Source organism: Mytilus galloprovincialis, chromosome 5, assembly GCF_965363235.1.
Source record: "Mytilus galloprovincialis chromosome 5, xbMytGall1.hap1.1, whole genome shotgun sequence".
In the NCBI taxonomy this organism is placed as follows: domain Eukaryota; kingdom Metazoa; phylum Mollusca; class Bivalvia; order Mytilida; family Mytilidae; genus Mytilus; species Mytilus galloprovincialis.
This window is the reverse complement of record NC_134842.1, coordinates 59,642,385-59,659,785: the sequence shown is the minus strand read 5'-3', so window position 1 is coordinate 59,659,785 and position 17,401 is coordinate 59,642,385. Positions and strand designations below refer to the sequence as shown.

The 17,401-nt window shown below is 33.6% G+C and overlaps 1 protein-coding gene and 1 long non-coding RNA gene across 4 annotated transcripts in view; both read right to left on the bottom strand.

The window, feature by feature from the left end:
• The window catches only part of LOC143076153 (DNA replication ATP-dependent helicase/nuclease DNA2-like), a 197,584-nt gene that overhangs the window by 38,155 nt on the left and 142,028 nt on the right, over positions 1-17,401 (bottom strand). For 2 of the 3 annotated variants that reach the window (XM_076251829.1, XM_076251830.1), the window contains 2 exons: positions 16,841-16,969; positions 14,653-14,846 (listed from right to left, as the gene is read on the bottom strand). In XM_076251829.1, coding sequence (XP_076107944.1) covers positions 14,653-14,846; positions 16,841-16,969 — 323 coding nt within the window. Of the gene's footprint in view, positions 1-14,606; positions 14,847-16,840; positions 16,970-17,401 lie in introns of all 3 variants that reach the window. The other variant, XM_076251831.1, reaches the window with a different exon arrangement.
• On the bottom strand, positions 461-12,052 carry LOC143076155 (uncharacterized). Its single transcript, XR_012978545.1, has 3 exons — positions 11,046-12,052; positions 10,139-10,248; positions 461-2,155 (listed from the first exon to the last, which is right to left on the bottom strand). It is a non-coding gene; the product is annotated as an uncharacterized LOC143076155 (long non-coding RNA).

Genomic DNA, 17,401 nt, shown 5'->3' with positions numbered 1-17,401 from the left:
AAATGAGGTCAAGGTCAGATGACACCTGCCAGTTGGACATGTACACCTTACAGTCCTTCCATACACCGAATATACTAGCCCTATTGCTTGTAGTATCTGAGATATGGACTTGACCACCAAAACTTAACCTTGTTCACTGATCCATGAAATGAGGTCGAGGTCAAGTGAAAACTGTCTGACAGACATGAGGACCTTTTAAGGTACGCACATATCAAATATAGTTATCCTATTACGTATAATAAGAGAGAATTCAACATTACAAAAAATCTGAACTTTTTTTTCAAGTGGTCACTGAACCATGAAAATGAGGTCAAGGACATTGGACATGTGACTGACGGAAACTTCGTAACATGAGGCATCTATATACAAAGTATGAAGCATCCAGGTCTTCCACCTTCTAAAATATAAAGCTTTTAAGAAGTTAGCTAACACCGTAGCCGCTGCCGTAGCCGCTGCCGCCGGATCACTATCCCTATGTCGAGCTTTCTGCAACAAAAGTTGCAGGCTCAACAAAAATTAGAATTCTTTGGGTTATTTGATATGCTACATCTAAACATGTATTTAGATTTTTGATAATGAACCGAGTTTTCAAGTTGGTCCAAAATAGGGTCGAAAATTAATCTTTGTTTGATTTCAACAAAAATTGAGCTCTGGGGTTCTGGATATGCTGAATCTAACTGAGGCCCAGAAACCCCCTCTGGATCCGCCACTGTGTATTTAATACTTGTAAGGTGTACATTTCTTTTGTCTCAAGTTATTGGTTGAACTAGTGAATGCTATACTTAAATGGTTAATGCAATATGATAATGAGGGAGGATAGGAGGGTCCTGATCCCGAAATCCGGGGATTAAAAACATGAAATCCTGAGGTCCCGAATTTAAAGAAATCTAAATCCCGACATCCTGAAATTCGTAAAAATAATTCCCAGATCCCGAAAGGACCAATCCCGAAATCCCGAGCTTAAAAACATCCGATCCCGGAGTCCTGATAAAGGTCCTATCCCCCTCGATAATGAAAAATGAATTAGCTAAATTCTCATTTAATTGAAAAAATGAACAAGAAACAGACATGTTCATTGAACTAAAATACATGTAATTATTTCGGCGAATAATAGGTTTTTGAAAAGTTGTCAAAAAACAACAAACATTCCAAATCTGGTTAACACGTCCAAACAAGGATAAAGGTACTTTTTGTCCAACTATTTTAAACTTCTTCACAGAACCTATAGTACGCTCAACATGTACTCGATGTGCAGCAATCTTCTTTGTTAAAAGTTCATCTGCTTGAGTCATTCCTAATCCAGCATTAGCAAAAGGTGGAATGTTCAACTTAAGTTGCATTCTTCAACTTCTATATGAATATTAAAACCTTTGTCTGCCATTCGTTGATATGACCATATGTTGAACTAAGTTTTGTAACATCTTCTTTAATCCCAATTGTTCAAATATATCTTTGTCTGATATAGCACCAGAAAATAAACATGATGTAAATAAAAGTGACCCTCTAGGATCTACTGCAACTAAATCTTTTAAAGTGTTTGTAGACTTGTTATTAGAATATGACTGTGACTGTGCATGCAGAGAAGAAGGCTTCTGTATTTTGATTTCAGTACCATCAATTATTGCCAAAGTACTAGGAAAATCCTTTTTATAACTTTCAGGCATATTTTTAATAATAATGTCATGTGGCGGCCAAATACATACTGCTCTGAACCTAAAGTACATGAAATTTATCCAGTCACAAAAAAGTGAACTACAGTCTTGGGTAGATATTTGAAATCTGTATCCCAAATCTGTAAAGTCCAAATTATTTCTCAATTTACATAATGTAAAAAAAAGCTGGTCCTTGATTTTTATCTTTATCTTCATATTCTTTGACATTTTTAAGGGAGAATTTGAAGAATCTGGCACTAAAAACTTAAAAACTGCATTAAACTCAGAGTTGTTAAAGCCACAGTGATATATCAGAAGTTTATCATCTTTGGTAAAGTTTTTTGATGAAAAGATTGACCTTTCCCTCTGTTGATACATTTTATGTGATTTCCTGGGTGCATTGTGTAATGTTAGCTTCTCATTTTCTAATATTTTTCTTGTAAGGTCTCTCTCTAAAATCTCCTTTTGCACTGTTAGAGACAAAATATCAATTGGGTCAGCCCCTAAAATATAAAAAAATATCATTAGATTCTTGTGACTTTTAAATATGTTTGTTAAAAGAAAAAAATAATTTGTGTTTGTCATGTGCTAAGACTCCAACCATTCATATTTTGTGGTGGGGCATATTTTTTCTTTATTTGAAAAAAAAGTTTGAATATGAATTTCTTAATTTTTTTTTCTCAGTTTCACACAGATCAGAATATAATTTAATAATTTTGGATGCAACGTGTCTTCTGATTGGTAGACGTTGTTTTGTTTATCAGCTCATAGACATAATTTAGTCATGTGACCGTGATGTCATCAACTTTTTTTCATGGTTTAGTCCGGTTTAAAATGGAACTTAGAATTAAATTATAAGAAAAACTGATATATTTTATCTTTCTATTCTAAATAACATAAAAAAAATGTGGTGCACACTTAGAAATAAAAAATTCAGTGTGCACCATTGTTTTTATGTTATTGCAGTTATTCCTTAAATATTAAAATTAGTAAAATTTTAACAATCCCCCTTTCTTTTTAGGCAGACTTATATTCAGAGAGAGAGATAGTTCAAGTGGAAACGGTTTGTGGAGATTTAGTTTTTCCTAAAGAAAATGTTCAATCTGTTTTATCAGAAAAATACCACCTTTTGATAGACACTATTTCATATGATGAAGTAAGAACTAGATATCATTGAGATGGGAGCCATCTCTGTGGGCCCCGCTGTGAATAAAGTGCATTAAAAAATTGTAACTTTACCATAGGACATGGGTTTGTCAACTGAAATCAAAGTTTTTGACCTTGACCTTTGACCTATGAAGTTGTAAATAAATTATGACACACCCTTTGGTGTTGGTTTATAAACATGTCAAGTATAAACTTTGAAATGATAAAGGTTCTCAAGATATAGAGCGGACACGATCTTTACCATAGGACATGGGGTGGTCAACTGAAACCAAAGTTTTTGACCTTGACCTTTGACCTAGGAAGTTGCACATAAATTATGACACACCCTTTGGTGTTGGTTTATATACATGTCAAGTATAAACTTTGAAATGATAACGGTTCTCAAGATATAGAGCGGACACAATTTTTACCATAGGACATGGGGTTGTCAACTGAAACCAAAGTTTTTGACCTTGAACTATGCCCTAGGTAGTCGTTCATAAATTATGACACACCCTCTGGTGTTGGTTCATATACATGTCAAGTATAAACTTTGAAATCATAACGGTTCTCAAGATATAGAGCGGACACGATCTTCACCACAGGACACAGGGTTGTCAACTGAAACCAAAGTTTTTTTACCTTGACCTTTGACCTAGGAAGTTGTACATACATCATGACACGCCCTCTGGTGGTGGTTAATAAACATGTAAAGTATAAAGTATGAAATTATAATGGTTCTTTATATATGGAGCGGACACAAAGTGTTACGGACGGACGGATGGACGGACGGACGGACGGACAGACTGATCACTATAGGGGACCGCCTTTGGCGGGACCCTAATTATAGAAGAACAGACATGAGAACAATCTCAATGTGAAAAGTGGTTCAAGGAAAGAGAAAAGAGAATAATAGCTTCAAACTTTCACAGAATTGTCAAAAGAAAAGCTGCAATTAATGACAAGTTCATTCTTTCCATAATGAAGCCAAAGCCTTTCACTAGTAAAGCAACATCCTATGGAAGAAACAATGAATTAAAGCAAGAAACCTATATGTTCAAACTGCTGGCCATCATGTTCATGATTGTGGGTTTGTAGTTAATCGGAGGTACCCTTTTATTGGTGCTACTCCAGATGCCAAAATATGTGACAATGGTGTAACTGGAATTATGGAGATAAAATGTCCATTTAGCCAAAGAGATAATCTAATCACTGATGCAATGCAGGGTGCAGACTTTTGTTTAGAGTTGTCTGAAAATGGACCTAGATTAAAAATCAATCATGATTATTTTATTCAGGTACAAGGTCAATTACTTGTAACAGGTTCACAATTTTGTGATTTTGTAGTATATATAAAGAAGGACATGCATCCATATTGAAAGAATTTATCCAGACAAAGCTGTAATGCAAGACATTCTTAATAAACTTGCAGACTTTTATCTTGATCATGTACATTTATAATTTGATTTAGTGTGTAAGAAGTTTCTTGCAGGTTAATTCAGTTCATGTTTGACAAAAAAAATAAAAATATATATGATCAATCATTTATAAGGATAGTTGTCTCATACCACATCTTCTTATTTATATTACAATGTACAAAAATGATGTATTAGGTGACATAAAAAACAAGAGGCTCTCAAGAGCCTGAATCGCTCACCTTAATTCTTTTGGTTAAATCTCTCATCAATGATTATTTTGGCTTTTCAATTTATTTAAATGTTTTTTGGATCGTCCTATTTTCTTCAAAAGCCAAAAAAAATAATAATTTTCTCCTATGTTCTATTTTAGCCATAGGAGCTATGTTTCTTGACATACAAGGAAATAAAATATAAAATTTATACTAGATACTCTGAAACTCATTTAGCCTAAGTTTGGCTGAAATTGATACAGCAGTTTCAAAGGAGAAGATTTTTTAAAGTAAGTCAACATGATGAACAAATTGTGAAAAAAGTCTTTAAAGGGCAATAACTCCTTAAGGGGTCAATTGACAATTTTGGTCAAATTGACTTAATTGAAGATCTTACTTTGCTGAACATTATTGCTGTTTACAGTTTATTTCTATCTATAATTATATTCAAGATAATAAACAAAAACAGCAAAATTTCCTTAAAATTATCAATTCAGGGGCAGCAACCCAACAACAGGTTGTCTGATTCATCTGAAAATTTCAGGGCAGATAGATCTTGACCTGATAAACAATATTACCCAACGTCAGATTTGCTCTAAATGCTTTGGTTTTTGAGTTATAAGCCAAAAACTGCATTTGACCCCTATGTTCTATTTTTAGCAATGGCGACCATGTTTGTTGATAGATCATAACTTCGGATACAATTTACAAACTAGATACCCTAAGGAACATTCAGTTAAAGTTTGGAAGTATTTGGCCCAGTAGTTTCAGAGGAGAAGATTTTTGTAAAAGATTACTAAGATTTACGAAAAATGGTTAAAAATTGACTATAAAGGGCTATAACTCCTAAAGGGGTCAACTGACCATTTCCGTCATGTTGACTTATTTGTAAATCTAACTTTGCTGAACATTATTGCTGTTTACAGTTTATCTCTATCTATAATAATATTCAAGATAATAACCAAAACAGCAAAATTTCTTTAAAATTACCAATTCAGGGGCAGTAACCCAACAACAGGTTGTCTGATTCATCTGAAAATTTCAGGGCAGATAGATCTTGACCTGATAAACAATATTATCCCATGTCAGATTTGCTCTAAATGCTTTGGTTTTTGAGTTATAAGCCAAAAACTGCATTTGACCCCTATGTTCTATTTTTAGCAATGGCGACCATGTTTGTTGATAGATCACAACTTCTGATACAATTTACAAACTAGATACCCTAAGAAACATTCAGTTAAAGTTTGGAAGTATTTGGCCCAGTAGTTTCAGAGGAGAAGATTTTTGTAAAAGATTACTAAGATTTACGAAAAATGGTTAAAAATTGACTATAAAGGGCAATAACTCCTAAAGGGGTCAACTGACCATTTCCGTCATGTTGACTTATTTGTAAATCTAACTTTGCTGAACATTATTCCTGTTTACAGTTTATCTCTATCTATAATAATATTCAAGATAATAACCAAAAACAGCAAAATTTCCTTAAAATTACCAATTCAGGGGCAGCAACCCAACAATAGGTTGTCTGATTCATCTGAAAATTTCAGGGCAGATAGATCTTGACCTGATAAACAATATTACCCCATGTCAGATTTGCTCTAAATGCTTTGGTTTTTGAGTTATAAGCCAAAAACTGCATTTGACCCCTATGTTTTATTTTTAGCAATGGCGACCATGTTTGTTGATAAATCATAACTTCGGATACAATTTACAAACTAGATACCCTAAGGAACATTCAATTAAAGTTTGGAAGTATTTGGCCAAGTAGTTTCAGAGGAGAAGATTTTTGTAAAAGATTACTAAAATTACGAAAAATGGTTAAAAATTGACTATAAAGGGCAATAACTCCTAAAGGGGTCAACTGACCATTTCCGTCATGTTGACTTATTTGTAAATCTTACTTTGCTGAACATTATTCCTCTTTACAGTTTATCTCTATCTATAATAATATTCAAGATAATAACCAAAAACAGCAAAATTTCCTTAAAATTACCAATTCGGGGGCAGCAACCCAACAACGGGTTGTCTGAATCATCTGAAAATTTCAGGGCAGATAGATCTTGACCTGATAAACAATATTCCCCCGGTCAGATTTGCTCTAAATGCTTTGGTTTTTGAGTTATAAGCCAACAAGAATGTGTCCACAGTACACGGATGCCCCACTCACACTATCATTTTCTATGTTTAAAGGACTGTGAAATTGGAATAAATTCTCTAATTTGGCATTAAAATTAGAATGATCTTATCAAAGGGAACATGTATACTAAGTTTCAAGTTGATTGGACTTCTACTTTATCAAAAACTACCTTGACCAAAAACTTTAACCTGAAATTTGCACTATCATTTTCTATGTTCAGTGAACCGTAAAATTGGGGTCAAAACTCTAATTTGGCATTTAAATTAGAAAGATCATATCATAGGGCACATATATACTAAGTTTCAAGTTGATTGGACTTCAACTTCATCAAAAACTACCTTGACCAAAAACTTTAACCTGAAGCCAAAAACTTTAACCTGAAATTTGCACTATCATTTTCTATGTTCAGTGAACCGTAAAATTGGGGTCAAAACTCTAATTTGGCATTTAAATTAGAAAGATCATATCATAGGGCACATGTATACTAAGTTTCAAGTTGATTGGACTTCAACTTCATCAAAAACTACCTTGACCAAAAACTTTAACCTGAAATTTGCACTATCATTTTCTATGTTCAGTGAACCGTAAAATTGGGGTCAAAACTCTAATTTGGCATTTAAATTAGAAAGATCATATCATAGGGCACATGTATACTAAGTTTCAAGTTGATTGGACTTCAACTTCATCAAAAACTACCTTGACCAAAAACTTTAACCTGAAGCCAAAAACTTTAACCTGAAATTTGCACTATCATTTTCTATGTTCAGTGAACCGTAAAATTGGGGTCAAAACTCTAATTTGGCATTTAAATTAGAAAGATCATATCATAGGGCACATGTATACTAAGTTTCAAGTTGATTGGACTTCAACTTCATCAAAAACTACCTTGACCAAAAACTTTAACCTGAAATTTGCACTATCATTTTCTATGTTCAGTGAACCGTAAAATTGGGGTCAAAACTCTAATTTGGCATTTAAATTAGAAAGATCATATCATAGGGCACATGTATACTAAGTTTCAAGTTGATTGGACTTCAACTTCATCAAAAACTACCTTGACCAAAAACTTTAACCTGAAGCCAAAAACTTTAACCTGAAATTTGCACTATCATTTTCTATGTTCAGTGAACCGTAAAATTGGGGTCAAAACTCTAATTTGGCATTTAAATTAGAAAGATCATATCATAGGGCACATGTATACTAAGTTTCAAGTTGATTGGACTTCAACTTCATCAAAAACTACCTTGACCAAAAACTTTAACCTGAAGCCAAAAACTTTAACCTGAAATTTGCACTATCATTTTCTATCAGTGAACCGTAAAATTGGGGTCAAAACTCTAATTTGGCATTAAAATTAGAAAGATCATATCATAGGGAACATGTGTACCAAGTTTGAAGTCGATTGGACTTCAACTTCATCAAAAACTACCTCGACCAAAAACTTTAACCTGAAGCGGGACAGACGGACGAACGGACGAACGGACGAACGAACGGACGCACAGACCAGAAAACATAATGCCCCTCTACTATCGTAGGTGGGGCATAAAAACTGCATTTGACCCCTATGTTCTATTTTTAGCAATGGCGACCATGTTTGTTGATAGATCAAAACTTCGGATACAATTTATAAATAAGATACCCTACGGAACATTCAGTTAAAGTTTGAAAGTATTTGGCCCAGTAGTTTCAGAGGAGAAGATTCTTGAAATAGTTTACTAAGATTTACGAAAAACGACGACAGACGACGACAGACGATGGACGACGACGGACGCCAAGTGATGGCATAAGCTGACTTGTCCCTTCGGGACAGGTGAGCTAAAAATGTACAATTTATAATTGATAAAATAAATCAGAAAAGCATTACTTAAGGAACAAAATATAAGCTGAAAACTTTATAGTTTAAAGAACTCCTAATCAAGGTATTTGATGTTAAAACAAGAATGTGTCCAAAGAACACGGATGCCCCACTCGCACTATCCTTTTCCATGTTCCATGGACCGTGAAATTGGGTAATAATCTAATTTGGTATTAAAATTAGAAAGATTATACTATAGGGAACATATGTACTAATTATATATAAGTTTCAAGTTGATTGGACTTCAGCTTCACCAAAAACTACCTTGACCAAAAACTTTAACCTGAAAATCCCACTTTCATTTTCTATGTTTAGTGGACCGTGAAATAAGGGTCAAAAGTCTAATTTGGCTTCAAAATTAAAAAGATTATATCATAAGCAACAAGTTTACTAAGTTTCAAGTTGATTGGACTTCAGCTTCACCAAAAACTACCTTGACCAAAAACTTTAACCTGAAACTCCCACTTTCATTTTCTATGTTCAGTGGACCGTGAATTTGGGGTCAAAAGTCTAATTTGGCTTTAAAATTAGAAAGATCATATCATAAGCAACAAGTCTACTAAGTTTCAAGTTGATTGGACTTCAGCTTCATCAAAAACTACCTTGACCAAAAACTTTAACCTGAACTGACGCACAGACGGACGAACGGACGCACAGACGGACGCACAGACGAACAGAGCCACAGACCAGAAAACATAATGCCCCTCTACTATCGTAGGTGGGGCATAAAAATGGCATGGAAAGAATTTCTCTGACTTTTACCTTATATTTAGCATTGGTATTATTTGGGTCTCAAATTGTAAGAAAGGAAATCTTCAGTGTGCTTAGATTTTGTTAATGATCATTTAATTATTTCTATGAAAAGAAAAGTGGGTGTGATGGGGCAAAATATTTAACCCTGTGTCTAAGGGGAATTGAAGAAGTCCGAAAATTGACAAGAACAAGAATGTGTCCAAAGTACACGGATGCCCCACTCGCACTATCATTTTCCATGTTCCATGGACCGTGAAATTCGGTAAATAACTAATTTGGCATTAAAATAAGAAAGATCATACTATAGGGAACATGTGTACTAAGTTTCAAGTTGATTGGGCTTCAATTTCATCAAAAACTACCTTGACCAAAAACTTTAACCTGAAACTCCCATGTTCATTTTCTTTGTTCAGTGGACCGTGAAATTGGGGTCAAAAGTCTAATTTGGCATTAAAATTAGAAAGATCATATCATAAGCAACAAGTGTACTAAGTTTCAAGTTGATTGGACTTCAGCTTCATCAAAAACTACCTTGACCAAAAACTTTAACCTGAAACTCCCACTTTCATTTTCTATGTTCAGTGGACCGTGAAATTGGGGTCAAAAGTCTAATTTGGCATTAAAATTAGAAAGATCATATCATAAGCAACAAGTGTACTAAGTTTCAAGTTGATTGGACTTCAGCTTCATCAAAAACTACCTTGACCAAAAACTTTAACCTGAAACTCCCACTTTCATTTTCTATGTTCAGTGGACCGTGAAATTGGGGTCAAAAGTCTAATTTGGTATTAAAATTAGAAAGATCATATCATAAGCAACAAGTGTACTAAGTTTCAAGTTGATTGGACTTCAGCTTCATCAAAAACTACCTTGACCAAAAGGTCGACAATAAAAAAAGCACTTATTTTATACCTAGATTAATTTTTTCGACAAAATTATAATGCATTTAGGCACATATTTCAACTTACACCCTCCTTCTGTTTGTATAGCGACAGTGTTTTCTTAGTGGGAATCTGGTGGTATATTTTCTTTGTTGGAATCTGGTGATATTTCTGTTGTTTGTATTTCTGATGTTTCACTGAAATAACAAGAATCAATTAGTCAAAGGGAGACAACTTGAATTTGTGAAATTTTCTGAGGGATTTTGAATTTAAAAAAATATATATATGTAAAAGACCTTTGAAATAGGAAAAGGTCATTTCAGAAAAAAATAATGAATATTGATAAAGGTATATTATTTTATTTACTGTTATTTTTTTATACAAAGCTAGTGTGTCATATATTTCTGGATTTACTTTTTTCTTCTGCTCTTCTTTCATGAAATAAATTAGGGTATGTTGTTAGTGTTAATAGGTTCTTGAAATATTGCCTTGTACAACCTTTAGATATAAAATAAGAAGATCTGGTGTGATTGCCAATGAGACAACTCTTCACAAGAGACCAAATGACACAGAAATTAACAATTGTAGGTCACTGTACAGCCTTCAACAATGAGCAAAGCCCATACCGCATAATCAGCTGTGAAAGGCCCCGAAATGACAAATGTTAAACAATTCAAACAAGAAAACAAAAGGATGTTACATGTAGTCCATAAAACTTTCGAGCATGATTTTTGTGCTCCGAGCAATGAGCAAAGTTTTATGACTTCAACCCCTGATGTATGTCACCGTGTTATTATAAAAACAATCACAACCTGTAATGGCTTAATTATGCTTTATATTTTGGTTTATTGGTAAAGTCACTGTATAGTTCAGTATTGATAAAAATTAATGACTGGAGAAAAAAAAGTTTTTTTATGAATATGGGTTACATATATATGATCAATTATTATACATGTATTAATAAGGGACATATTTTCATAAAATTTGTATGTACCTGTAGGTCAATTTTCTTTTTACTTGTCTGTTTGGTGCAGCTTTTGGGGTTTCAATCACTCTTTTGGTGAGGACTTTTCTTGCTGGTTTTGGAGTTCGTCCATCAAATGGTATTGGGTCAGGATATTTTTCTGTTGGCCCAATTTTGTTGACAAAATGCTGAAACAGAGAAGCTAAAATATTGCACACTGTATTACTGGTAGGTTTATCAGTTAAATGATAAAACAGCAGCTTAGATTTGTTTTAAATCAAATAATCAACATAATAAATTGCACGTGTACCTAAAATATGTGCGTTTTAATGAAGGTCTATCCGACACATGTAATTTTTAAGGGTTTTTCTTTCTTTCTGATAACAAAGTTAACCTGTTGTCAATTCAGTAGGACGAGAAAGCATCAAAAAGACTTATACAAAAATATGAGACATTTTTTAATCAGATCATAAATGCAGTTCATAATTTATACACCTTTTTCTTTCATTTTCAAAGAGAAATCTCCATCAAAGACCAAAAGTATTGAATATGAACAGTTATAGGTCACAGTAAAACCTTCAACATGGAACCCTGGGTCAAACTGCTTTGAGTGCCAATGAGACAATTAGTTGTTTGTCACAATGTGTATTTCTCAAATATCGTTCATTTCTATGGCCTAAATATTACTTATTAATCCACTGCATGTCGATTTTGATAGCGAAATCAACATTTAATTGGTTGAAACTAATAAAACTTCATATTCCCATCAGAACGTTTGTTAGGATGTTTCCCATGGCTAATGTTTAAATAATATAAATATATTTTGATCGGGTTAGATTTAAAGATGGTGGAATAAAACATTCATATCCCTTGACTGCATTAGTTATGAAGATTTGCCCTTGTGAAATATGATTTTTTTTGGGTGAACAAATCTTCATATCTCCCTCAAGCAAGGAAAATATATGCATAATATTCTACCTCCAGGACGAAGAACACCTCTTTCCACTTAATCTGTAATTCCATTGTTCACACCCCCCCCCCCCACCCCCCCAAAAAAAAAATAAAAAAATTAGTCCAAATATCTAAAAAATTTCACCAGCACAGCTCCTAGAAAAAGGGTTTTCCATATATTACGAGACAAAGACCTAAAGTTTGGGCAAAAGAAAGAAAGTATACATAGAAGTGAGGGCAGTTCCCCTTATTCTAAACATACTTTTATGCATAGAGATAGCTTTCATAAATTCATGAAAGAAATAATTCTTTTTGTCAATTGACTTACATCAAAGACTAACCCTCTCTCGTGTATGCAAGGCATCATTAAATAAGTGTAGTGTACACAAAAGTTATCCAAATAGTGGAGGAAGATACAAAGATGGTCACTGAAACATGGTTGGAAAATACACTGGAAGAACTTCATATAATAAATGCTTACATATTTGAAACCAATCTCTTGACAATATATTTATTTTTAGGTATAGTCGTGTAAAATTAGTGTGGTGGTTGTGTGTGTACATGACTTAGGACTTTAGGCACACACAAAAAAGAAGGGGGGGAAGGGGGGGGGGGGGGGTAATGGACAATATTGATCAATGGTATTATTCAAAACAAGCATAAGGTTAAATTCTGTCAATTTTAAGTCGTTTCAGTATACCTTTGAACAAATGTAAGTTGCTCTGGTTATCCGTTCAACATTGAACTGTGAGTGCGGTCTTCTGCAGGCCTTTATCCATTTCAGACATTTTTCCATGTTGTTTGATTTCTTTGGAAATGGCAAAAAACGTATACCGTCCTGAAGTCGTTCCTCATAACAACTGTCGGTTTTACAAACACCTTAACAACAACCCTTTACCATTATTGTATACTCAGACAGTTTCAGGCAGACGTCATTGTTTGTCTGAGTCTTGTTGTGGCAACAAAAAAAACGCGCGCGCATCTGCGATTTCATTGGTCAATAAATAATTATGGGCGGGGTGGCGATAGGTGAATTGATATAGGCAACCTAAAGTTGGAGAAGGGAATTGAAAAACATTAGAAAATTTTATATTTAAAAAGGGACACAACTCATGAACAGTAAAAGTCATGCCTCCAAATGTAGAACTTAATCTGTATTTTGTGTTAATAAGCATTGTGTATAAGTTTTATAACATTTGGTAGAGGCAAACTGAAGTTAGAGAACAGAAACTAATTTTTGGGATGTAGGGAAGGACGTAGACGGGGACAGACAAAGGATCAACTAATTTTATGTGCTGATGATACCCTCAGGGAGCCAGTCAACCAGCAGTGGTATGAACTAGTGCTAGTAAATGAAATAAACACTTTATAAAACTACTGAATAAAAAGCTGAATACCTTTCTTCATTAGAAGCACGCAAACTTAAATATTTGAAAGCCAGGATTGTGTTTAAATAAATACCTTGAAGATTAGGAGCTTTACAGTAAAATTCATCATACGTCAACTTATGCTTATAAGTTGTTGAGTATTTCTATTGTGGAATGTGTATGATGTCAATATTACTGTTACAAAATTTGTATTACTAATACAAGAAAACTCTCAAGAGATGTCCTACCTTTAATAAATTTCTTGATTATGCAAGAAAAACCAAGAGTGCAGCTTATCATTGTCTATTTGAATTCATGTTGAAAGTCTGTAAATATGACGATTTTACTCCAAGTATCACATAAACTTTACATATCAATGATCTATGAAAATGAGGTCACCATCAGATAAAACATGCCAGACAGAAATGTACACCTAATAATAACTAACTTAGTGTTTTTTTAACAACCTTAAATGACTGGTAAGCCCAAGCATGGTTAGCTCGATGCGGAAGGGTGTTTAATGAGCATATAAATATTTTTTTGTTGTGGTCAAGCTGGAAAAAAGGTGACCATTTTTTGTTTGCTAGATTGATTTTGTAATTGACTATTTCAGTTAGGTCTGATATTTACTGCCTTTACAATGACTGCTTTTGGAGCCAGGTTGATCAGCTGGGTACCACATCATCCTTTTGCTGGTAGATGAATCGTGGTCTCACAAATAAATTGTTTACAGGAAGTCTAGTCAGGATCAGTGTGGTAGGTGTCCACAATATTTTGTCTATAATATCTATAGACCAAAACACAAAACCTAAACATTGTACAATGAACAACATCAAGGTCAGATAAAACTTGCCAGTTAGGTGAACCCTACACGACAGATATGTAGACAATTCAAAGTACCACATATCAAATATACTTATCCTATAACTCGTAATAAGTGAGTATTTCACTTAACAAACAAACTGTTATTTCAAAGCAGTCACTGAACCATGAAAATGAGGTCAAGGACAATGGACATATGACAGACGGAAACTTTTTAACATAAAGCATCTGAAAACAAAATATGAACCATCCAGGTCTTTTTCTTTCTGATATATAAAGGTTAATATAAATAGTTTACGCCTTTGACCCTGTCCCTGAGTCTCTATGTCTGGTATCCTGCCTGCAACGAAAGACAAAAACAGTGTTTCTTTATATTTATATTGCAATATGTTGTCATTCCCTTTTAAGTGGCACTAATTGCTGAAGATGTAGCCAACTACTAGAACATTACCTAGCCTCTCTACTGAAGATGTAGCCAAAGGGCACTAGAACATTACCTAGCTTCTCTACTCTGCATTACAGGTGGCAACTGTTTAGGATCTCCAACAAGAACAAATTTGTCAGCACAAAACAGTGGGCCAAGACATGCTGGTAGTAAAACTTGGGATGCTTCATCTACTATACATACATCAAACTTTTTCTGTGTAAACACTGGATGGTTTGTACCCAAACAACTAGTCGCCACTATTCTCTACAAAAAATGAAGTAGAAAAAGACATGTCAGAAGGCAGTGTTCATTTTTTAAGTGGAAACATGTATCTTTTGTCATTCTGTTTTAGGACAACCATGACATTGATGACTGCATCCCGATATATACAAGTAAATTGAGTGGTTGTCATTTGTTGCTGTATATCATATTAGTTTTTCGTTAATCATTTTGTTCATTAATCAGGCCATTTAATAGTTTTCGTTTCATTTTTTTTATTTTATTTGCTATTTCAAAGCATTTTAAATCTAAAACTATGTTGTATGGGATTTTCATATTGTTGAAGGCTGTATGGTGACCTATAGTTGTTAACTTCTAAGAATTTGATTTATGGTGGAGAGATTAAATGGCAATCATACCACATCTTATCATTTTTATAGAATAAAATTCATGATAAAAAAAATGTTTATTGTGTTTTATTGATATTTTTTTCTGATAGTAGTTTCTCGCAATCTTTAAATTATTTTTTTTTAAATATTAGAAGTAAATTAATTTTCAATTGAGGGCAAATAATATAAATGAAATCATCATAGATACCAGGATTAATTTTTTTATTTACGTCAGACTCACTTTTTGTCTACAAAAGACTCATTAGTGACGCTGGAATCCAAAAAATTTAAGAAGGCCAACAAAAGAACCAAGTTTAAGAGCATCTAAGATCAATAAAGGATGCAAAATATAGCTATTTAAAAGTCTACTAATCATTTTGGCAAAATTTACTTATTTGTAGACCTTTTCTTGCTGATCATCTTTGTTATGTAGAGTGTCTATCTATCTAACTCAAATAAGGAGTAGACTTTGTAAATGTTGTCTTCCTGATCATCTTTGTTATATAGAGTGTCTATCTATCTAACTCAAATAAGGAGTAGACTTTGTAAATGTTGTCTTCCTGATCATCTTTGTTATATAGAGTGTCTATCTATCTAACTCAAATAAGGAGTAGACTTTGTAAATGTTGTCTTCCTGATCATCTTTGTTATATAGAGTGTCTATCTATCTAACTCAAATAAGGAGTAGACTTTGTAAATGTTGTCTTCCTGATCATCTTTGTTATATAGAGTGTCTATCTATCTAACTCAAATAAGGAGTAGACTTTGTAAATGTTGTCTTCCTGATCATCTTTGTTATATAGAGTGTCTATCTATCTAACTCAAATAAGGAGTAGACTTTGTAAATGTTGTCTTCCTGATCATCTTTGTTATATAGAGTGTCTATCTATCTAACTCAAATAAGGAGTAGACTTTGTAAATGTTGTCTTCCTGATCATCTTTGTTATATAGAGTGTCTATCTATCTAACTCAAATAAGGAGTAGACTTTGTAAATGTTGTCTTCCTGATCATTTTTGTTACTCAAAATAACAAGATAAATGGTAAGTTTCAAGTTGATTGGACTTCAACTTCATCAAAAACTTCCTCGACCAAAAACTTTAACCTGAAGCTGGACGGACGAACGGATGCAGAGACCAGAAATCATAATATAAAAAAGAAATGGTATGATTGCCAATGAGACAACTATCCACAAAAGACCAAAATGACACAGACATTAACAACTATAGGTCACCGTACGGCCTTCAACAATGAGCAAAGCCCATACCGCATAGTCAGCTATAAAAGGCCCCAATAAGACAATGTAAAACAATTCAAACGAGAAAACTAACAGCCTTATTTATGTAAAAAAAATGAACGAAAAACAAATATGTAACACATAAACAAACGACAACCACTGAATTACAGGCTCCTGACTTGGGACAGGCACATACATAAATAATGTGACGGGGTTAAACATGTTAGCGGGATCCCAACCCTCCCCCTAACCTGGGACAGTGGTATAACAGTACAACATAAGAACGAACTATAAAAATCAGTTGAAAAAGGCTTAACTCATCAGATGGACAAAAATACAATGCCCATCAATGTGGCATATAAATGTGGTCATCAAGGAGCAATAAGACTGCAATGGTTTCTAATGTGCAAACTACCTGTTGACTGTAGAATTGTCTGAGATCACCAACAGTTTGAAGATTCTTTGTCAGTAGATCAGCTGAAAATCTCTGTATCTGTGGGTGTATCTTACTGGTCTTCCCAAGTCTTAGGAACTCTATATTATGCTGAAAAAGTAAAAAATACTGGAAATTATATATGTTTTTGATACAGCCCTTATAATGGCAGGGCACCGCATGGTATTGTGTATTTCAACAAAATATTTTGTAGATCTGAAAGTGAAACTGAAGACTATTTTGTAGTGAAAAAAAATTATTAATAAACACCAACACTATTTCACTTTTAACAGAATGTGATAATTTTTTATGTGAATGTTTATCAATTATCAAGTATAAATATTAAAGATCCTTCACTAGATCTTTTACACAAACAAAAGGAATCATTACATAGATATAAGAAGATGTAGTATGAGTGCCAATGAGACAACACACCATCCAAGTCACAATTTATAAAAGTTAAACCATTATAGGTCAAAGTACAGTCTTCAACAAGGAGCCTTGCCTCACAATGAACAGCAGGATATTAAGGGCCCCAAAAAT